We start from the raw sequence: 24,423 nt of genomic DNA on the forward strand, positions 1-24,423 counted from the left end.
TTGCACGAAGAGCAAATGGGATTCTGTGTGGGATCTCAGCATTTTCAAATGAAAAGGAAGGGGCAGCCTTTTCTCCCCACTCTGTCCACAAGCCAGGTGCACTCCCTAACCCTCCAGAGAAACAGATTTGTGAATGCACAGTGGCCCTTCTGAAACAGGATTCACTAGGAGTGGAGTCAGAGATTCTATCTCAGGAGATTCAGAACCAAGTCCTGTGCTCATCTGTGTTTTTCTTCCCGGAGCCTCTCATGTTGGTGACTCACTCACTAGCTACAAAAGGAAGAGAGAACAAAATCCTCTATGAGTTTTGTCCACAAACCACTGTGCTCTGGGCAGTCTCTTTCTTTCTAATCTTGTATCCCCTTTGGGCAGCCTGTGGAAACTCATGGATGATTCAAGGAATGGGAAATGGTTTCTCGGGTGTGAGTTTTCATGCCCAGGGGACGGTCTGAGTGTCACCGAGTCTCTGCTGCTGAGGCAGATGGAAATATACTTTAAAGCTGCGCATCAAAGCCTCCGCTTTAGAAGCTGAAAGCCTTCAGTCCTCTGCCAGCTCGGCCCTTTTTTTTTGCCATAATTAATTAATGCGGTATTAATTGTGCATGTGCTATGAGCCTGGCTGAAGCAGGATTGCACGGGCTCTCTGGGCTGGCCACTGGCTCTGTAAAGCCCAAACCCTAGTGGACAGTATCCAGAGGGAGGAAGATGCGGGCTATAACAAAAATGAACACGCTCTGAGTCAGGAGGGGATTCCCACAAATCACCCACTCAGGATCAAACGGTTACCAGAAGCTACACCTGTATGTAACGCCCTGGGCAAAGGGCCAGCTCACAGGCAATTCTCATGTCATGGGGACTGGGGGTTGGGACAGCATGAGAGAACAGCGGAGCAGGCCTGAGATCAGGCTGCATCGTCCTGGGACTGGTGTAAGGAAAGACAGTGGAGGCAGTGGAGAAGCCCTACAAGGCACCAGTCTCCATCCCATAAAACATTACCTTGTCTCAATCACAGGCACCCAGAGAAACTTCCAGCAGAGCCAGACTCTAGACTTCCATATTTCCTTGCAGGAGGGCATCCTCACACAGCAGTCACAGCACAAGCATAGGACAATCTCCTGCATCATCGAAATACTACCATCTGCACCAAAATTGGAGGCTGAGCACTGGAAACCAAATGAATGAACACCAGACGTGCTGTCTGTAGATAACGCTTGGCAGTTGAGAAGCTGTGTGCTTCTCTGGCGTCAGAATAATGTAAGACGTGTGAGTCGGGAAGAAACTTGGGAATCATGGGCTCAGCCTCCTTGATGCTACAGATAAACCATTTCTCAGGAGAAGGCACACACGGTGGCTGAGATGATCCTGCATCGCAGCCAAATGAGACCAGAAGCCCAGAGAACTGACTGGGAGCACAGCAGCCCTACGAGATGCTGGACAATGACCGAGTGTCACGCAGAGAAAGGGAGGCACCGGCACACCAGGCGATGTTCTGAAGCGCGACAGAGAACGCGGAGTGGGAGGTTTGGTGTTGTCATTTGTAATTCAGTGTTACCACCAGCCTTCAACCTTCTCAGGGCTCGGCGTTCATCTGAAGTGGGGTGGTTTCATTTCAAAAGACGAAAAACTGGTACAATGGGAACCTCTGTTGGCTTCATTAAAATTTTCTTTCTTACATTCTAAAATTTCTACTTCAAAATATGTGTGACAGCTAACAGTATACCCACAGGACTGGATCTGCACATTTATCTTCTTCTAAGTTCAAGAGATTATTTGGTTTGTATCTCTGATTTTATCCCCCTGCGCTTTCTTGTCAGTTGCCTGTACCAATTTTGCTTGATTTTTTTTTCTTTCAAAAAGGGGGTGAGCAGCTTTGATTTTTCCCCTTCTCACCAACAGCCAGAATGAAATGACTACTTAGTTCCTAGCATATCTGAGATGCTATGGTGAGGTGAGGAAAGCCTGGTCTCGGGACAAGATGTGGAGCCAGGTCATGACTTCTCTCTCTTCTCTGTCCTTGGGGACGCAGTCACACCACATCTCAGCTCCAAACACACTGTGATTATTCCGACTGACTTAGAGGTTCCTGGCACATAGGAAATGCTCCATGCAGTCGCGGCTATCAGTACTGACTGAACACGGCACTGCCACAGGACCTGTGGGCTAGGGCTAAGAACTTAAATACAGGTGACCTTGGAATGGCTCCTGGGATGAAGCGCTGCTTCTAGATGCTGGCAGTTTGGCGATCACGACCAAACAACAACAAAACAAAGTGAAACAAACAACGACAAAAAAAATGTAAAACAGTACTTAAGATCTAGCCTTGATGCCATTTGCCTGTGATCCCAATACTTGGTGGGTAGAGGGAGAGAGTTCAAAGTCCTCTTCCGTGACGTGAGTTCAAGGTCAGCCTGGGCTACAGAGATTCTGCTGCAAAGAACAAAGTATTGTTCAATACCCTTCAAGACTTGTTCCACAAGTATTTTAGAAAGCAAAACAAAACGACAGTTGTTAAGTTTCCCCTTATAAACCTTCAACCCTCCTCAGCAAACAACATGAGTTGGTATCCCAACTTCACAGGCTGAGAATTAACTTCTGGTAAGGCCGAGGATTCCCAGCATGCGGCTTCCTTCGGGGATCCTCGCTGCATCTCCCTTGCATCCATACCTCTGCCCTAGGATCGCAGCTCTTTATCAGTACACCCATTATCAGGAGCTGCAATCTGTAGTTCTATTACTGGAACTGCAGACTGCCCGTCTAACAGCTATTAGCAGCCGCGATCTGGGGGAAGCAGAAAGAAGGGACCAGTTTCAAAAGAATGAGACTTACTCTACCCAGCCTGGCTGGAAAGCAGGGATGTGAGGTCAAGGTGCTGACAACGCCCGGGAGTCTACACTGGTTATGTGGTTAGAATCAGGGCTTGTTTAAAGCCCCAGTCTTGCTCTACCTTGCTTCAGCCGAGATCAGCAAAAAGAACCCCTAAAACACTCGGCACAAGCAACTGAGAACCCAAATTCACCTGGGACAGCAGTGACAGCGGCAACACCTGGAGGCTTCTGCTAAGATTGACGTCGGGAAGGATGCAGCTGTCCCAGTCATTCCTGCCAGAAACCTCAAGAGTGAGCTGCAGAAGAGGTGTACTTCAAGCGTAGAGCAAAATGGGAGAAAATATGCACTATCTGAGAATAGGAATTTTATTGTATTTGTATAAAGTCAGCTCACTAGTGAGGAAGTGGAGAGGCAGAACACAGGACAAGCTGACATCACACAGGATCACTATGATCACACCTGCCAGGAGGGCGTACCGACATGTATGTGAGCCTGCCTATAGGTATATGGGTTCAGCTCTTCAACCTGCAGGGTCTTAGCCTGTCAAGGGAAGGCCACAGGATTAATCAGGATGAGAAAAACCCCAAGGGAGACGGCAGAGAGAAACGAAGTAGAAATGACGTCATTTTCTACTGATCAAGTCTCCTCATAAAACTGATTCTCAATGTCTCTTACATCTTTCAATGGTTCTGTTTGTCGTAAACCTTCTGTGTGGAGTCCAGAAGAAATCAGACATCTCTGGGTTCACAGATTATGATGGTTAATTATGATTGCTGGCTGTATTAAGAAAAGTTTAAAGGACCTGAAGTTAGGAGGGAGATGTGATGAAGACATCCTGGTAGGGGTTGGAGGAGAAAAAGTAGGGGTACATGGGATCAAAATATGTTGAATGGAATTCTCAAGGAATAAATTAAAATACAGTCGAAAATAGAAAAAAAAAACCCCACAAATGCTTCGGGGATTCATAAGGTGCTCCTCTGAGTGTGTCTGGATACGTTTCTAGAGACAATGGCATCATTAAGGCTCTGACCTCAGGGTGCATGAATCCCTTGACAGATTCTTAGTATGATGGAATTATTGGGAGACGAGGAGAAACAGAAGGTGGGGCCTAGAGGAAAGAGGCAGGTTACTGGGGACAATTCCTTGGAACTGCACCCTGCCCTGGTCTCTTCTGCGCACCTTTTCTTTCTGCTTTCTCCCTTACCCGATGAGGAAATTCCGCCTTCGTGGGCTCTCACTGCTATAATGTTCCACTTCATAATGGGCCCAGAAACAGAGCAGTGACCATGGAGTGAACTCTCTGAGGCCATGAACCATAACACACGGTTCCACCTTTAAAATGTGCATGTCAAGTAGTTAGTCGCGGCAGCACGGAAGCCCGAGTAACACACGTGTTTACCTCCCAAGCACCACGTAGGGACAACCAACTGCCAGTGGCTTCTAAATGTCCAGTTCATAACTCCATGCAAATCTGAGAGCCCTTGATATACAAGAGGTGGCTGTGCTTCCCCTCTGGATGCCACTTCCAAGAGTCAGAGCAACTTTGTCAAAGCTCATGCTGGAGGAACTGCCTTAAATGTACACACAGGGCTCGCTGCATGCAATGTGAAGTGAAAGAAAAGGTCAATAAGCCTCTGGTTATATGTTTAAAGAGAGAGAGAGAGAGAGAGACATCTATAAATAGCTGCATTTATTGAAGCTGCTTCCTTATCAGGAAGCATGGAGCTAGGAATTAACGTCTGCCTGCATCGGAAATTCTTTCAGACAGCACCACCCAAAAAGGAAATTTCCCTTCCAAAGCATCCTGGCTGTTCGGCTGTGGACTGTTTTATTTATTTATTTTTTTTCTCTTTGAGTTATCTGAAGTAGCTAAACTGGACCCTCGTATTGTCCCATGTGCTGCATGGAAAATTCAGTGTCTTTGGGTATTTGGATGCAAAACGTGAAGGTGCCCAAAGGTTTAAGGAGAAATAAAGATAAAATAAAAATGTCATAGCTTGACCAACTTTGCCAGAAGTCAGTTCTGCTTTAAGACACTGGCTGGGAATTGGCTCTTCCCCATGCCCTTGCCTCAACTCTGGTGGTGATGTCACCACATGTCACAAGAAGCTGTAAGGAGAGGTCACCTCTGGAACACCGATGATGGCCAAGGACCTAGCAAGACCTGACAGATCTAAGAAGATGAGAGGGGAAGGTCAGGGAAAAGAGACTGCACAGTTCCAGACTAAGGAAGCTTGTCAATCACAGGGGCTGTCAACAGAAATCCTGCTTCCACTCCGAGTCAAGATAACCATCCTCAATGCTATGTCGGCCAGCTTCAGGTTCTTTCTGTAAGGAGATCAACAGCTAGCAACTTGCATGCTTCCCAGAGTTAACAGGGGAAGCCACCTGTTAAGTTTCAGAGGTAACCACAGCAAGACTGCCCGTGAATTACTTCCCTTGCCCATTACTAGACATTGTGCCAGCACTACCCATACAAACTTTGTCATTTACAAGAACCACACGTTATTAGAAAGTTAGTCTTGGAGAAGCTGAATCCTCTACTCAGAAGACACTAAAGAAGTCCTGAGACCAAGCCCATTCAGTCTAGCTATTAGACTAATTCTATAACCATGGTATCTTTTCTTCAACTGGAAACTCCAAGAAGCAGGGTGGCCCCAGCAGTCATTAGCTGTGTCCCCCTCTAAGAGTTGGTCCTCTAAGGCTTCTACAGCCAGCCCTGCTATTGGGGTTACTGAGCTAAATAAACTGAATGTCAACCTGATATCACAAGCAAATAAAACAAAAAGGACAGACAGCATAGCGGTTAGGCAAAACCAGAGAGAGTCCTTAAAATGGGCTCTAATGCTGCTTGACACAAAAGGGAGACGCTAGCCTGCTGGAGGCTCAGCCTATCAATGGCCAAGTAGCATCTTTAGAACCATGCTTGCCAACGGACCCTCCGTCCATCTCTGTCCATCCACTTTCCTTGGCAGACGAGTTAATTTTCCAGTCCATGAGACACTGCCTGCTTCCTCCTAAGAAGACGGAAAGGAAGTTTGTGAAGAAGAAATCATGACAGATCCTTGCTAGCCTGTGTGAACCTGGACAGGCTCATTGAACTGAGGCTGGATCAAGAACACCCCCTGCTTATGTCAAATGATGAAGTAATATGTGCGGATACATCTTGTTTCTTTACAACACTATGAAATATTAACTATGATTCTATTTACTTCTCATGGCTGTCTCTGCTTTTGACAACAAGGGTAACTTCAAAGTGAGCAGAACTGTGGTTCCAGCCAATTAAAACCGAGGCACCACATCCTTCCCCATGTGCGGGTCCTTAGGCCGCTCGCTTGCCATGCGACTATCTGAAACCCGGTCACTCCGGTGCCCTGCGAAGCAGCAGAACGGGGGAGCAGTGCGGCTCGCACAGGAAGGCATACAATTAAATTACTAAACACGCAAGCAGGAGTTGGAATGAAGAAATTCTGAAAGATTCATAAGGAAAAGGAAGGAGGGCCAGGGGACTATGTCTGCTGTCCGGACTCTAAAAGTCTCAGCGCAGTTATTAGGGCTATTTATTAACCCACAACATCGTAAACCAAAGCCCTATTAAATATGACGAATGAGTCCTGGGTCCCCATCTTTTAATATCAGCTCATAAGGACTGAGCAAGGCCAAATAGAGTAAGATGCAAAGTCTTCAGGCAAATGGCATTAATGTCGACCTTTGATTAAATGTGATTGAATCAACCAAACATGAGGCGATCGTGTTTAATAGAGTTTGAAAAGAAAATAGTTAACTGTTTAAATTCTGTTCTATACGTCTGAAACACATTCATCTTGCTGCTCTACCGCCCAGCCTGGGCTCCAGTGGTTGAGGCCTGGTACTTAAAGGGCTCCTACAAGCACACTGACTCTTTTAAGGCTTGGATCTTTGGATCTCTACAGAGCCATGTGTTAAAGACTTGGGCACCAGCCTATGGTATTCCTAGAGCATGGCGGGACCCTTAGAAGGTGGGACCTAAAGAAGCTAAACGACTGGAGGTGTCCTTAGAGGGGCTATGGGGAACCTGGATCCTTCCCTTTCCCTCTGCCTGTCTCTCTGTTTTTGCTTCTTGGAAGCTACTGCCCTATCATGATGTTCTGCCTTGCCAGGGGCCCAGGACAAAGAAGCCAAGGGGCCACGGATTACAGGCTACAGAAGCATGGACCAAAACAACACTTTCAAGTCTATGGGCTCAGACATCTGGTCATAGGGATGCAAATCCCACAGAGCAGCCTCTGCTGGCAGCCCAGTAGCAGCACCTTGTGTCTCACTGCCTAGGAAGGTGATAAAAGGTAGCATTCCAGCAGAATATCAAGTCCCTCCTTCACAGGGCAGGCCCCGCCCCCATGAGAACAGGGGAAAGACTTCTTTTCCAGACAATGATGAGGACCAACTGTGAACCTGACCCAGGCCCCTGGAGCTCTCGCATCTAGGGAGGACGGTGATCTGTATAAAGGTAACTCTGCTTTTCCTGGCCCACTAAGGCTTACTTCTGCCCCACCCCCACCCTCCGGCTCATAAAGAATCAGCAGGCTTTACGGAGGGAGGGAGGAGGAGAGGAGGAGGAGGAGCATGCCCTTTCGGCCCTCTCCACAAACAGCGAGGACCTCATCAGGACCACTCAAGAGCATCAGCTGCAGTTCTGGGCACGGGGACCAAGGTGGCACGGACTCTTCCACCAAGGTCTGCATTGCCCCTGCGTGTCTTCGCAGCTCCTCCTCGTCATCACTTAACACATCCTTCGTTTACCACTTCACGTTTATCACATCGGCAAACACAAGGCAAAGCCTAAGTCTCTCTTTTTATCTCTCTGGAGCTTGTTAATTTGCCAGGTTGGGGCATCAGTTTAGACGGTTTTGTGAACACAGTGGTGAGAATCTGTGAGAATCCCAGCTATTAGATTCCTGCCCTCCCCCTTTCCAAATCTTATTTTTATTTAAGAATGAGAGGAGAAAAGAAAGTTAACAGCGAGGTTTAGCTGGATATCCAGAGAAACGGCAAGAAACAGCGACTGGGAGCCATATTAGCCTGGTACTTCTTTTAAAACAGGCCCCTGAGAATGCTCCCAACCTCGCAATACCATAAATGTCCTGCTGCTGTCCTGGCTCTCATATTCTTCCCCGTACTTTCCACGCACATTCTACTGGGAATTGTCTGGAATCCCGGATTAAAACAGCAGTAACCTAATTCCCTTGCTATTTTTTTTTTTTATGTTTGGAAACTCAGCTGGGATGCATCTTCAAGTGTATGGCCCAACTTCAGAGTCAGCGGCCACTGAGTTCCTCAAATACAGTAAGGAGAAGGCGGTCCTGAACTAGAAGAGGGAGGAGGGAAGCTGGGCTAGCTTGCCTGGAAAACCCCCGGCAGAGGGCAGACAGCAAGAGCCTGGGAACTTCTACTTGTAGAGGATTCATTCCAGATGTTGAAACCAACCATGTCACAACAGGGCTTCTGCAGACTACCATGGAGAGCTATCACTTACGTTGGACTGCCACAGCTGAGACATTCAGGAAAACCACTGCCCTGCAATGAATCCATAACCTACTGATTATCCCCCAGGCCAGCAGGAATGTGCGACAACTCTGCAGAGGGTAATTAATTATCTTGGTGATCATCCATCTATCCGTCAATTCACCCACCCTCCCACCCACCCATCCACTGACCCATCCACCTGATTATCTCATCCATCCATCCATCCATCCATCCATCCATCCATCCAGAGATGACACACAAGTTCTTCAGCAAAGGAAAAATAGTCCAGAAAACGGAATCCACCCACAGGCCTGTTATGGGGCCACATCAATGCAACTGACCAAACAGCAACCCTATTACATTCGTCCATGTAAAATAATAGATTAAACATATAGTTGTACAGTGGCATAAAGATTAAGAATCTAAGCTGTGGGATCAGACAAGACTGAATTTGAATCTTGACCCTGCCATCTTACTAGTTCTCTAACCAACACTGAAAAAAAAAATTACTTAAATTCTAGAAGTCTTGGGCTAGGGATAAAGTTCTGTAATAGAGTGTTTGCCTAACATGTGCAAGGTCCTGGGTCTGATCCCTAGCATTGCCAAAAAAATAAAATAAAAATCTGTAAGCCTTTATGTGTAACATGGAGATAGTCTTTACGAATGGTATGGAAATAAACAGAAAAAATCTAACTTTACAGATATTAAAATGAGACTGAAATAATTTATATATACACAAGATTTCATATAGTGTCACAATAATTACTAGGCTTTACTAATTTTGTTTTTTTTTGTTTTGAGACAGTGTTTCTCTATGAGCTCTGTCTGTCTGGGAACTCAATTTGTACACTAGGCTGGCCTTGAAGCAACTAAGATCTACCTGCTTCTGCCTCTCAGTGCTTGGATTAAGGGCATGTGCCACCACGCACAGCTTGTTGCTAGCTATTATGACAGTGTGCTGCACTTGGCGATATGCTGGGAAGCAGGAGAGGTGGCTCAGTGAGGAAGCTGCCTTCTCAAGGAGAGACTAGTGTTGCTAAGGAAAGACAGTTCCAGATAAGGATGATGAGGGCGGAGATGAGACTTGCCATCTTTAAAGGAAGAAGGACTGAAGCATCCATCCTCGTTTCCAATGCAAACATGAAGGGAAGAAAGAAACAAACGACCAGTTCACAGCTACATGAGCTCAGACTGAAGATCTAATCACCAGTTCAGTCTGCTTGCTAGGTTGGTTTTTCCTCTATGATAATTTCTATAGTAAAGAGCTCACATATGCCAAAGGTGCCTGGAGGCTTATCAGGACTTGGGGGTCCCTTGAGGGGTGTTGAAAAAGATAGGAACATACATAGTATGAAAAAAAAATACTCACCCTGTCTGGGATAATTGTGGTCATCTTTAAGCTCTGTGGAAGCAGGGAATTCTGCTTTCTCTGCATCTCGGTACCTGGGGTACCTAGGACATTGCCTGGCAGAGCACAGGCTACCAGGAATGACTGGCAAAATAAGTAAGTGAGATTTGGTAGAGGTGTTTTGTCTGCCTGGCATGGATGTGCTCTACCCAAGGGAACATTCCTGAAGGAAATACACTGGTAACGGGACGGTATCTGGAGGCAAATTTGCTACGGCTTGCTGTTTCTTTTCCCGCTCTTCTGCTCCTCTGGTGCCGAAACAGTTCCACTTTCTAGGGATGACCTGCCTTCAGCTCTACAGACTCCACCTCTGCGTTGCAAGACCACTGTGGAGGGTGCGGTGGAAAACGGGGTTGTGCCTTCTACCTCTCTGTTTAAGATATGACACAGGGATGTCTGGGTCACAGGAGGCAACACTTTCTATACACAATATGGCGGAAGAAGGGAGGATTCCAGTGTCCCAGATGAATCCTAGCAATCCTCCGAACTATAAGCAGAAGGGATGACCCAACACTACCGGCCGAGATCCAACCCCAACACAAATCATGAACCCTCTGTCCCCCACTGTTCCCTACTCTCAAGAAGCCATCTTCTGAAGAGGGACAGATAAAGAAAGCAGGACAACCAAGGGACTCCCAACATGCCAAGGGACACCGAGAAGGACTATGTGACATTCGAGCCACTGGGAATCACGTTGGAAAGTCCTAATGCCACCCCAGTGCCCATTAGAACCTGGACACGTGCCCTCGAGAAGACATTCAAGCCAGAGGAACTAGCATTTTCTTGGACACAACTGGAGAGGGTGGGAAGTCAGGTGATTCCTTTGTTCTGGATGCTCTAGTCACATTTTATCCCCTGGGCTGGGTACCAGTAGAAGAGGAGCAGACAGAAAGGACACAGCAGGGGTCGATGCTTTGGAGACTAACACTGATCATAGGGGCACGCTGGTCCCAAGGCTCTGCCAAGATGCAGTTGACAACTCGGAGTAGGGTGAAGTCATTGAGGCAGAGTATGGCCAAGAAAAGGAAGGGAGAGGGGAATGAGTAAATGAGAGAAGAAGGGGAGGACACGTGATGGTACATAAAAATGAAAGGAAGGAAAGCAGCCAGTATATGCAGAAACTGGGGACCTTAGAGAAGGGAAGGCTGTGGCTTACAAATAAAGCAGGGGTCAAGGGAAGGGGGCAGTGCGGCAAGGGAAAGCGCTTTGCCAGGTCACAGCTCCTCAGCACCAATGGTGAAAACAGAGAGCCAACTCCCCAAAGATGCCCTGCTGCTGCTCTCCACACACACACCCCAACCCAACCCTCCCCCATTCGCAAATAACTTTTAAAAACAATGACTTTTATTCACAACCGAATAAAATAAAATATGAAGCTGGAGTAAGCATGAACTTAGAGATAAAAACCTCGAGGAAAAAACAACAACTCATTTGGCCTCCTAGATTACATTAACTCTGTCATATGTTAGGTATTTCTAGCTTTTCCCCCCCAGTCATGTCTTCATCAGATACGAATGAAAATATTGAGAAAATAAGGGTCAAGAATGTCAAACTTTTCAGAGCCATTATGGGGAGAAGGTCAAAGATTCCAGGACAGCTGGCCAAGTCCCGCGAGCACCATCTCAGAGCCAGAGCTTCTCCCATGGATCCACCTGGGTCAGCATTCTGTGCGCGCTTCCCTTTCCCAACCTCCATCACCTCGAAGGTAAACACTCACGCAGGTGCGCTGGCAGGTGGATCGAGTCTTCCTCCATCCTGAGCGCTCGAGGCACTGGAACATGAAGCGGAGTTGAGGACCCGTAGCTAGCCACTGGACTCTCCGGAGGTGTATATGAAATTCGTTCCTGCTGTTAGGAAAAGGGGAGGGAGAAAAGAAAATGAAATGTTGCAATGGAGGTGGGCAACTGAGCAAAAGGCGGGAGGGGCCTGTGCGACAGCCGCCTGCCCAGAGAGCCCCTACCAGAGGTATCCAACCATCTGATGCCACAGCATGGCCCAACTGTCAACAACTGTGTTGGGGCACAGACACAGTTACCCTGGGATACATGCAGCCCACTGGCATCATCGGATTAGGCATGCCCTCGAGTAATACCACCTTTTAAATGCCTTCTGTTTTAGTTTAAAAACAAAACAAGCAAATAAACAATGGAAAGGTAAAAACTGGGCTCAGGTCAATAGGGGTCCATACCACTGGTTTGTTACCAGAATAAGGAGGGGGCAAGATGAGCAAGGGTAAACAACAAGTCTGAGAGTAGCCTTCCAAAGCAACTCCCCAACATTATTCTTCCAAGTCACATACTGAATGTCACCAATGCATTCAAACCAGGCAAGATCCCCAGCTTCTAATCAGAGTATGATTCGATACTCGAATCCAGCAAGAGCGAGCTGTACCAGTAAGTGGGAAAGTGACGGTTTCTAAGTCCAAAGACTTAAGATCTAGATTTTTTTTTTTTGTCTTCATTTCTGAGAAGTGGTCTCTGACAGCCCAGGTTGGCCTCCAACTCACTATGTATGTAGCTCAGGCTGTCCTCCAAAACCTGATACTCCTGCTTCTATCTTCTGAATGCTGAGATTACACACACGTGTGACCATGCCTGGTTATTCAGTGCTAAGGACTGAACGCAGAGCTCCGTACACGCTCAGCAAGCACTTTACCGACTGAGTTAGAGCCCCAGATGATTTAATTACATTTTCTTTCACTATCTCGCTATACCAAAACCACAACCCCAAACAGCCAGTGTTTAGACGTCTGTTCTTCAATATCTACATGAACAAGGATCCCCTTGCTCTCTCTTCCTTCCCATCACAAGCAATTATTTCCTTTCTCTTTGAAGTATTCCAGGGATCTTTTAAAATCTATTTGACAATGACTGAGATATTTGTCAGCAGACAAGGAGGTGAGCAGGGCTATAGGAGACCCACCATTCAACCTTACACAATCAGTATTTGCTGGGTCAATTAAAGCCCAACGAGCGATCGGAGAAGGGTTTTTATATTAGTAACTTGGAAACAACTACTGTGTTCAGCAAGAGCAGACGCAAAATTTGCAGCTGCAAATCTATACAACAACCACCAGCCCGACTTGCAGTCCACACGTAAACCTAACTTCCAACAGTGCCTTTGATATAGCTGGACAAACAAAAGCGAGAAATGCAAGGTCCAAAAATCAGCTTGGCAGAAAGATCAGTAAGTTGAGACTAGGAAAATAGAGGTCAGCAGCAATAGTAAATTCTAGACGAGGGTGAAGCCAGGAGGGTCTGGTCAGGTGTGCAGTCCTCGAAAGGTAGATACAAGAAGTTCAAAAGAGCCAGCCTGGGCTACATAAGGCTGAGCCTCAAAAAGTGGGGGGTGGGGGGGCCTGCAGGGCAGGTCCTTACATTTTCTTTGGAAAGACAGATCTTTAATACTGTGTATTTCATCAAATAGGCAAGGGGAAGGAAGTGGGAGAGCAGGAGCCCTCTTGGCCCTGGAACCAAAGCCAAGCTTTCTTCTGCTCAGAACCTGAAAAGTTCAGCACTTGGCGTGGTAAATTTTAATTTTAAATGAAAATATATACACTATAGTTTCCATATGGAATCACCATACTTCCCCCAAGGCATCTTCGAGCAGCAAGGAGTCAGCCAGAGTACTGTTTAAACACGCATCATTCAACGATCCTGATGAAGTTCTCAATCCAATCTAGGTTCCCATGTACCTAGACTGGATTTCTATGTCAACCAAGATGTCTCAAGATGCAAAACATCCAACTTCCCTTTTTTAAAAACAAAACAAACAAACAGACAGAAACCCTAGACACTGGCTATTCCAAGTAATTCTAATAGACACGTAAGTTACTCTTTCTAGTGTTTGAGTGTCTGTTTTGGGGCCTGTGGGTAAGAGAGGCAACAACCTCTCTTGTATATGCGAAGTGCATTTTAAATCCGGAGAGGGCTCCCCATCTCAGGTGCAAATAAGCTTTTGAGGACTTCAACCACACGACTATGACATCATTGAATAAATTCTCTATGCTCCTCAAACAAGCCCCCAGTCTAATCACATTTAGTTATCAATAGCTAACTCCAGGCCACAAACAGCTTTGTTTTGTTATATTTTTTACATAAGTGAAACTATTGATGGAGAAGCCCAGTATCGTCAAGGAGTCCTCAAATGGCATGCACAAGGGTGAGAAAAAAGAGAGAGAGAGAGAGATGGTATTTCATAATATAATGAGCTCTATCTTAAAGCAAGGGCTCACAAGAACCTCATGCTTGTCTGTAAGAGAGGAGGCCACTTCATGGCAGTCTCCCACCACAGAAGTTTCTACTTTGTATTGTGGGAGATTTACCATCAGCCCAGCAACCAGGGTCTGGCTGGAGTCACCTTCATAGTGCATCTATTCCTGACTGCGATTTTATTGTTGTGCTGTGCCTTTGGCACACTGCAGCTGCTTAGTAAGCGTTCACTTCTACAAAGTTCCCGACCTCACAACTACAGTGATGGCATGCGTCAGTGCTGGCTCTGGGACCCTGTGCGATGCTCCCTGTCCAGAAGTATTAGAGAGAGTCACACTCTTGCATGACGAGATCTACCAGCAGCAGGCCAGAGCCTGATTGATTCTGGAACCTGATTGGGAAGCTATAAGTGGAAGTCAGGCTGTGAAAGGTTCAGACCCCATCCACAACATGGGAGTAGCTACTTTAACCACAAAGGGGAAAAAGGCCAGTTGTGCTTCTCAGGCCTTGAGCAACCTGTGGGCAACAACGATCACCTACTGGACCCCGGGGCTTAGCAGCCAGCAAAGACCCTAGGAGGCTGTTACCTGGTATGTGGGCTCTTTTCTGAGAAGAACAGAATAAACAGCTAGGAAGCCCACGCTGCAGACTGAATGCACTTTGTCTAACGCCTAGCCTGACTTACAGGGTACTCAGTTTTTACTCTTTCACTATAGCCATGTGCTTAACATTTACACTGGCTCATCAGCAGCTACCGGCTACTAGAAAAACTAGGCATGGCTATCTCAGAGACTTTTACACAGAGGGGCTTAAAGGGGACTCACATCCAACATTCTAAATGAAGTGGCCCCTTTATTCTCACCACCGCTATTCCTCGTGTTTGACTCTACCCAAAGAAAAGGTGTCTAGATTAGTAACCTTTGGCTCGTTCACCTCTAAAGGAAATTGTCAGCCAGATGAAAGCCAAAGGCACTTTATTTTAAAACTGGGAGCACTCAGGATTTTTCCCCACGGGGAGTATAAGCCTGGCTCTAATTAAATTAAATTGTATAGACAGGGATATGAATGCGCTCAGGTATTGTGAAGCATGAGCCACGGATGGAAGTCAACGCTGTGATTAAACATGCTGATGTGGGCGGGTGCGTTGTTGCTTAGATGCTGGGAGGTAGGGGAATGCTGCTCTCAAGTCTGCAGACACAACCTGCCACGCGAAGTGGCTGAACCAAAGGGAAGTGCTGTGACTTCTGACGTCAACTGAAATCTCCATGAGGAGTGAAGAAGGTACAAAAGAACTTCGGTGAGGCAAAGGAAAGCCGAACCGGTTGAAGGCGAGGGTTGAAATGCAAATGCTACTAACCATTATAGAGCGCTGTTTAAAACGCATGTTCCTATAAGAGCACCTCACTGAATTGGAAATTATTTACATCTCCCTTTAATGCCGTCCACAGAGCATGAAGGGCTAATGAAGGGTACCAATTTTATTCTACTTATTTTTAGCCTGTGAACTTGAAATGCTCATGTAAAAGAGGCTCACTCATCTAGCACAGGAAAATGGCATCTTGGCTTCCACTCCCCCGTCCTCAGGCCACATGGTCTAGAAGGGTCAGAAGCATAGAACTACTAACACCATGAGGACTCGCCTCTCCTGAATTATTCAATATAGAACTGCTGCAAATTATGAGGACTTCTCCGGTCCATTCACATGCTATGTGAAAAGGCTGAGGGGTTGGGTTAGCGCCCAATGCTAATCAAACCCCTTCTGGGAATATAGACAAAGCACTTTGTGAATCAAGAACAGGAGTAAAGCAGGTGTTCCTGTGCAAAGACAGTTAACGAGTTATTTCAAAAAGCTTAGATGTCCTTGATTGAGGAATTCTTTCTAGAGATTGCTTCAACCAGAGTGCAAACACCGAGATTCTATCTCCAATTTGGTTTCTGAAGCCTGCGTAGAAAGTCCTGAGGAGTGTCATGGGACCAAGTGGTGACTTTTCCTGGAGTTATGGGAAGAATTCCATCACAGGTGCCTCTCTTCCTGCTGCGTGCTACTGTCCACCACAAGAGACACGAAACCCGGATAAGATGTACAAGCAGCAGAGAGAGCAGACCAGCCCAGTCTCTAAACGTTAGGGGGAAAGCCAATGCCTGTTGTGTAGCCAATATCAATAGACTGCACAGGAGAAACCCCTCCTCTGACAAGGTCTGCTCTGTGATTACTAAACAAGCAGGAATAATCAATGTCACGGTTAATGGCATCTCAAATGCCAACTCAATCAGCCCTGGAATCAACAGGGAGATGAGCCTGTAGGCATGCCTGTGGTTAGGATAACTGAGGTGAGGAGGCCAGCCTACTGTGAGTGGCGCCATTCCCTGGGTTGTGGTCCTGGACTGTACACAAAAGAGAAAGGCTAAACAAGGACACTCTCTTTCTGCACTGTGGAAGCAACAGAACCAGCTGTCTCAACCTCATGCTACAATGATCTCCTGATCATGATGAACTATCCATGGAAATGTGAACCAAAGTAATCCTTTGTTAAGTTGCTTTTTGTCAGGGTATTTTATCAAAGCAGCAGGATAGGTGGACAGCCCCAGGATAACCCAAATGGTGTCTGCTTTTTAAAACTCGCTGGCAGGATACATAACAGTATCTCAAGGAAGACAAATGGGAGTTCCCTGTGGGAAGTTACATGGGCGGGAACCACATTCCTGGTCTCTGAAGCCTCCTCCCCGAGTTAGCCTAATGGCCCAAGCTGCCCTAGGAAGAGGGTGCGCCGGACAGTCACACACTCAGCTGGTGGGGCTCTTCCCAAGAACTAGGCTCTGTTGATCTAACCAAGCACCGTTTTCTCTGGAACCCTATGAAGATGGACAAAACAGGTGGTTTCTTGCCCTCACCACCAGTTTCACCCTAAAATGAGAAGACAATGCATTGTGTCTGTCAAACGGACAAAGTTAAATCATACTGCCTTCAGCCTTCCTTTTCCCCACACTTATCAGCTGTGTTAAGGGGAAAGCACATTCATAATAAGATCTGTGACTAAGCCTCACACTAAAGCATCACTAAGATGCTTCCTTCCCTAACATCAAGAAGTATTTCAGTGTGCACTGAGTCCACGCCTATACTTGGCATTATTAATTAAACAACTTGTAAGTCGCTGGCTTTCTAGAAATCAAATTCTATGGTGGAGCTAGCGGTGTAGCTCAGTGGTAGAGTTTAGTCAACACACACAAGGTCCTGGGTTCCAGCACTGCAAACAATCAACAACAACAACAAAAGAAAACAATAATAAAAAGAAAAACAATGCCGTATCATTCTACCCATATCACACATGAACACTTAGGCACATACATCTCGGAATATAAATACAGCTGGAAAATACAGTCACTTCAAAAATCCAGAAACCATTAAAAGAAGTTGTGTGCTTCTCATTGGGGGTTGTTTTACTTCAACCCCACAAGAAAGCTGCCAGGACATCATCCTTATCTCCCGTTCACAGTAGGAAACATGATCTGAAGATTGTAGGGTAAGATTAAGCAACCTGTTCAGTCACCAGCTTGGGAGACAGCAGCGCTGGGAATGTAGGTGTAGGCTGGTCTAACTCCACTCCAGTGAACTGCCTCTAAGAAGGAGGAACAAGAAGTTGCATTTAAGTACCATCGGCTATTCGATAACAGCTTTGTAGCTTACGGGGAACCCTAAGACTTAAGCTGCAGCTGTATGAAGTGCAGTGTCCTTGGGATAGCTCCTAGCTTTGCACCTGACCTCAGTTCTCAGGGGACACCAGTGGCTCATCCAACAGAACTGTCAAAGCCTAGGTACCCACGTTCCTAAGCCTGCAATGTATCTTATGAGCAGTAAGTAAATGAATTTGGCTAAAACACAGAGAGTATATAATGTCTGTGAAGTTTGTCCCCATATGGCCTCTGCACAGGAACAATCATCAGAATTCACACAGGGGTGTGTGCTTACTTTGAGACAATCAGTAGGACCAGTGAAGCATCTAGAGATTGCTTGTGTGTTTAACTGCTTTACACTGTACAGAAATCTGATCTTGGTTACTGCCGAGCAAAAATACCTTACTCTTTATCTCTAATGTTTTCTTTAACAACAAGAAGCCATTTCTCTTACTAAATTCTTTCCAATTCTTCAAGAACAGCAAATCTAAATACGTAGATGAGATTTTTTTAAAAGAAAAAAAAAAAGCAAGGAGGTCAGGACCCTGTCAACACTGACTTGATACAACAGGAACATCTTATGTCATAAGGAGGTAGGTCTGACCTCAGAAATCACAGTGGACATTGTCCAGGAAAGGCTCTATCAAGGGCTTGGGGATGGACACTCCTAAATGAGGAAGGGTAAAGTCAGCAAGGACAAAAGTGGTCAGTGGTCTTCCGACCCTTTAAGTCTTGGGATCCTCAATGGCAGCTTTCAGTATCAGACGAGTAAGTATAAGAACGGGGGACCCCTTGTGCATCAGTCAGCATTCTATCTCTGTAGCAAGTACGGGGACAGTCAATGTGTGAAAAAGAGGAAAGTCTTGTCTTAGCTATCAATTTTAGAGGTTACAGCCTGAGATCAACAGCCCTTGTGGTTCTGGGTCTGTGACAAGGCAGCAAAAGCTGACAGGAGAGCTTAGATCACTTAACTCAAAACAAGGAAGCAAACAGAGAAAAGGAGGGACTGATCTATCCTAATGTCCCTTTCAATGGCATGTCCCCAATGGTGTGAAGATCTTTACTACTTCCAATCTCTCTCTTCTTCCCTTCCTTCCCCTCCCCCTTAAAAAAAGTCATCTGCCTCATGTGCCCACATGTGCCTGGTGCCCACAGAGCCCCACAGAAGGCATGTGATCCCACAGAATGGAGTTACAGACGGCTGTGAGCCACCTTGTGTGTGCTGAGAATCAAACCCAGGTCCTCTAGAAGAGCAGTCAGTGCTCTTAACCACTGGGGCATCTTTCCAGTCCCTAAGTTCCCATCGCTTAAAAGGTTATTTTACCTTCCAGTAGTGCCACGCCTTTGGAGAATACTTACTCAAACTAAAAAAAAAAAAACAGCAACTGTAGACTTAGGAGGTGGAGCCGGGTAATACAGACCTGAGCACTAGGGGAAAGGACCAGCCAACAGCTCCGGCATTACCTGTGTGGGATTGCTTCCTCTAAAGCTGACTGAGGCTAAGACAGGGAGGTTTTCTAAAAGGGGCTTCCGGCACTGGGGGCTCACGCAAGGGCTTTATAATTCCAAGATGCTGCATTGATAGAGTCTGAGACTCTCTGGGAAGCCAAAGCCTGTTAACAATAGTGTACGCAAAAGTGGCCCCAAACACAACCTGAACATTATATCCACTTGTCTATCAATTAGACCCTAAGTTTGTACTGGATACAAGGTTTAAAAGCAGGAGATTTTAGAACTAGGGTACAAAAGGTTTAAAAAAAAAGAAAAGAAAAAGAAAAACCAACTCAAATACATTTATTGTTCCAATTTTAAAATATTTTAATTAAGACACTTTCCACTCCTGAGACGGCATAAAATTCTTTCCTTTTTTTTTTAACTTTTCTGAATTTCTCAGATATTTCTGACATGAATAGCAAGCGGCAGCTAAAGCTGGGATCCCTTTTAATGCCAGGTTGTGGTTTCCAGGGAGGACTATGGAGCTGGCCAAGCTCTTTGGATGCACGGATGGTTAGCTCATTTGGCTGGGCTCCAGCATCATGCACATGCAAGCAAGGTTACAAGCTTCAGATCTGGACAGGAAAATTAAATTCATGCCATTCCCAGCCCTAGACTCAACCCTAGTCCCGGCTATGATGCCACAATTGCTTGAAGCTGAGAACTGATGAGCTTGGCAGTTCATACCCCACCTCCTAGAGATGCCATAAAAATGTGTGTGCTCTCAGAGTGTTCCAGCAGCACTGTTCACCGTAGGAAAGGTGAGTATTTTTACTTATGCATAATCATTGAGTGTTACCTCTGGGAAAAATTAAGTTCAATGTCAGAGTTACCCAGAAATGCCCCTGAGTTTTGGATTCACCGTTTGAAAAAGGGTCACTAAATCCTTTCTTCCCAGCAATTTCCAGAGGCAGAACAAACAGGTACTTCAGTTAGCAGCAGCCTCTACCCTGGGCACAACACAGTGGCCAGGTTCAGCTACCATATTAGCGGCTTTCTCCTCCATTAATGCTATTCCCTTTAATGGTTTGGCTATTACAATTAGCCAATCTGCGCAGTCCCTGCCTGCGGCTAACAAGTAATGAACTGAGAGAGTTGCTATTTACTTGTATCGGGGGCGCTATTAGCGAGGCTTCTCAATTTCGTCCCACAAATGAGAAGAGACCTTCCAGGCATGTGCCACTGCCACAAGATAGCCCCTGTGAGTCCCTCACCGTGCCCCTGGTGTGGGAGCTATCCTGGGGTTTAGGGCACTGAAAGCCTGGGCTGAGGTGAAGTCCAAGGTCAGACAGACTCTTGCAGACTGCTAAGGCACCGGAGCAGTAACTATGAATCCCACTACCTGCTCGTGTGGCTTCCCAAACTCTCACCTCTTCCCCGCCTCCCCCATAGTTTTCTTCTCTGTTACACAGCACTGTTCTATTTCTTCTTTCTTTAATGACTGTATCCTGGAAGTCAGGCTCACAATGCCAGCAAGTTGGTAGCAAAGGCTGTTGGGGCGGGATGGGGTGGTGGCGGCGGCGGCAGTAGCTTAGATCTCTTTTAAAACTGAGAAGACTTTCAATCCTGTGATGTCTCTTTGTAACACACTCACAGCTTAAGTGGGCCACTTGTGGCAAATAAGAAACTTAAGGTTTTCAAAATCAGCCAGTAGAGTGAGGACAGGTTGACATTCTAATCCCAATGTCAGCCACACTCAGTGACAGCCTGCATTTTGGAGAGCTGTGCTGTTGGCCCAGGCTAGGCAGCTCCAGAAAGGTTGGGGTCTTAACTGATCCCCTAACTCCAGCAGGCCACAAGAACTATGAAGGTTAGAAGAATTCTCTTGTTCTGGACCTACTAGGTGATTCTTAGGCTGCCTTGGGCTGTGAAATAAAACTAAATGGAGAGGGGGCAGGGGAAAAAGTCCCGAAAACTGTATCTAGAGAAATGAGCTTAAATTAAGTCATCAAAGATTTACGTCTCTAGCAAATGTTTACTACCAAAACAATTTGCAATGCAACCACTTAACACTGTTTAAAAGCAATAAAGAAATAGTAAGTCCCCATCCCAGTGTTCCTGAGACACCAGGCTAATAACATCCAGCCTTTACTGCTACATCATGCTGCTGAAAAGAATGAGAAGAGCCTTATATAGTATTTCTGGGCTTTCAGAATGACAGGACTTCGGTACAGACAAGGTCCAGTTCTGAAGAGTGACGGAAAGTCCCACCTACCGCAGACTTTAAGAATTAAACCTATCCTGGTATTTTAAATGAGAGACAACTGGTCTTCGATGTGAAGGCACCAAACCGAGGAGGCAGAATCCTGTGACGTCCCCCACCCCACACAGGAGACAAACTACCTTGCAACCAGTCCTGAGTGTGGCATGCTTGGGACTCAACCTTCAGAAAATAAGTCTCCATCTGTACTTGTCAGAAACAAAATCTACGGAATTTTCCAACTTGTTGGCCCAGCTTCCTCTCTCTCCACACTGTCCCAATTTCCCCAGGGGCCATCCAAGGAACCTGCCCAGCTTCAGCTTCTAAAGTTTGGTATAGAACTTTGTTCTCTGCCCTTAAGGTATATGCAGCAGGAGCATGGCAAGGTTAACAGAGAAGCAGGTGGAAATGGAGCTTACTCCCTTTCTGGTCTGTCCTCCCTTCCTTCTCTTCCACCTACTTGGGCCTCAGACCCTTCTCCTAGAAACAGTTCTCAGCCTATGGGTCGTGAACTCCTGGGGAGGGGGTCACCTAAGACCATCGGAAAGCACAGACGTCCACGTTATGGTTTATAACAGTAGCAAAATTACAGTGATGAAGTGGCAGCGAATGAGGAACTGTATTAAAGGGTCACGGCCTCAGGAAGGTTGAAGACCACTGTACCGGAGACGGGACAGGGAGCTGAGAGAGGGAATGGTCCCCAAGATGGCGGTCAGGACTTGGGTAGTTGTGCTTTCCTTTGATTCAAACAAGGCCTCTCTAGGGAAGAAGGAGGCTCTTAAAACTTACAGCAGCTCCAGCTTACTAGGAAAGCCTTGTCTAGAAAGGTAATTTTCATGGAGGCAGGAGAGGCGTGCTACGGCTGACTGACCGCAGTGATAGAGAGCTCGTCACCCATGCTGGGCTGTGTTTTTCACTGATGTCGCTCCATTTTAGTCATCTGCATCTAAGTCACCTCTCACGCATCAGCAACACCAGCAGACTCATAGGTTGGCCAAGCTAGACTTTGGTAGGAAAATACCCTTAGTCTGCTGTTGGTACTCTATATTAGGGTGACCGATGGGATACATTTCTGACTATAGGAACCTTGCAGCTTGTGATCAGGTCCATATTTCTGCACACTGAACCATCAGCTGATGATAACAAATCTGAGCAAACACCACTGCTTTATCAAGATTTATGTTGGTTTTTTTTTGTTGTTGTTATTTTGCTCTTTTTTTATTTTTTTTAGTTTTTCGAGACAGGGTTTCTCTGTAGCTTTGGAGCCTGTCCTGGCACTAGTTCTTGTAGACCAGGCTGGCCTCGAACTCACAGAGATCAGCCTGCCTCTGCCTCCCGAGTGCTGGGATTAAAGGCGTGCGCCACCACCGCCCGGCTGTTTTGCTTTTATTCTATGGTGTGTGTGTGTGTCTTTCTGTCTGTGTGGGTGTACACATAGTGGTACAAATGTCAGAGGAAGACATTGGAAACCCTGGAGCTAGAATTACAGTGCCTCGGAACAGTCCAATGTGGGTACTGGGGGCTGAACTGAGGGCCTCTGGAAGACCAATATGCTCTTAGCACTGAAGCATCTCCAGCCCCGTAGTTGACTTTTTAGTAAAACCTTAGAAGTCAGGGGCTGGAGACATGGCTGATCCACAGAATACTTAGGCAGCATGTGTAAAACCCTGGGTTCAATCCCCAGCACAAGACAAACCTTTAAACTACTAAGAATCTTAAACCCGCTAGGGTTCGTCCAAGCTGAAACCCCTTTCATCAAATGCCATCATGTCTTCCTAACCCCTCAGGAGTCTGTAGTGATGTTTTGTTTGTATTTTAATAAATAGAGTTTGCCTGAAGATCAGAGTGCAGAGCTAAGCCACTAGAGCCCAGGGAGTGGTGGCATAAACTTTCAATCACAGCACTCAAGACCACTCTGGGCTACACAAGATTGAATCTGTTAAAAAATAAATAGAACTCACACAAAGGTTCTCCCAGCACTTGGGATCCCATGACTTTAATCCTAGCACTAGGGAGGTGGAGTCAGGAGTGATATGTCTGGGCAGAGAGAGGTATATAAGGAGGAGGAGACAAGAGCTCATTGGAGTCTGAGGTTTGGTGGAGACACAGTGCAATCTAGGCAGTCTAAGGATCGTCCCTTCGGTCTGAGCAATGATAGAAGTAAATGGTAATGGCTTCCTGCTCTGCTTCTCTAATCTTCAGCTTTAACCCCTGTATCTGACTCTGGGTTTGGATTAAGAACAACGAGAATTCGTGTTACAGATGTCAGACTACCAAAAGCAGCACAGGGCCAACCTGACACAGGTTGTGAAGCATCAATCAAGCCCCACCCCCTTGAATGGTCCACACAACTGTTCTAGATAAAGTTGACATTCCTAACGCCCACATCTGGAGTGGATCCTACCTACAACCATGTTTAAGCTCTTGGTAAATAAGAATCTGTATAAAGTAGCCCTACAGGGCCAGAGTGGTTTACTCAAGAATTTTAGACTTATTTGCTCACTGTTGAAGTAAAAACTCTATCAAGGAAAAGGCTACTGAACACCTAAGTTCTTCCTGGAAGTTAAATTTTTCAACAGCACGCAAGCATCTTGGCATTCCGAGCATTTTCTGTTTTGTTTCAAGCAATGGGCTGTTCTCAGCCTGACAGGACTGTGGCAGGACCTAGCCTCAAACATCTGGATTTCACCTGGTGCTGCCATTAGGGAAAATAAGCTGAAATTCCCTCTGAATTTTTCAGAAACCAACCTGCAAAGCAACCGGGCTAGAGGGCACCAGTCCAGCTTCACCACTATTCCCAACTGTGGGCTCCAGTTATTGCCAATGACAGAAGAAGAAGATCTGGAACATTAGATAAAAAAAAACATTGGAGGGGCTCTTAAAATCGCTTGGAGCTAGTGGCTGGAATGGGACCTGTAAAAGGGCTCATATTTCCTTCTAAGCAACGGAATTCCCCCCTGGTAAGATTATATTCTTACTGCCAGCAAGTCAAATCCGTGCTGACAGCCACCGAGGTTCGGCTGGGAGAAATGCCGAACACACACAGACAACAGAAGCCCTGATGCGGCTTCTTTGTTCAGGAAGAATCAGTGGTTTGTGAGGGGGGTAAA

General features: G+C 46.2%; 1 protein-coding gene across 1 annotated transcript in view; it reads right to left on the reverse strand.

Moving 5' to 3' along the window:
* Etv6 (ETS variant transcription factor 6) overlaps positions 1-24,423 on the reverse strand; it is a 236,902-nt gene that overhangs the window by 126,360 nt on the left and 86,119 nt on the right. The window contains exon 2 of the mRNA XM_075982515.1: positions 11,454-11,583. Within this exon, the coding sequence (XP_075838630.1) occupies positions 11,454-11,583 (130 nt within the window). The remainder of the gene's footprint in view (positions 1-11,453; positions 11,584-24,423) is intronic.

The sequence above is a fragment of the Microtus pennsylvanicus genome, chromosome 8 (genome assembly GCF_037038515.1).
Source record: "Microtus pennsylvanicus isolate mMicPen1 chromosome 8, mMicPen1.hap1, whole genome shotgun sequence".
NCBI classification, from domain to species: domain Eukaryota; kingdom Metazoa; phylum Chordata; class Mammalia; order Rodentia; family Cricetidae; genus Microtus; species Microtus pennsylvanicus.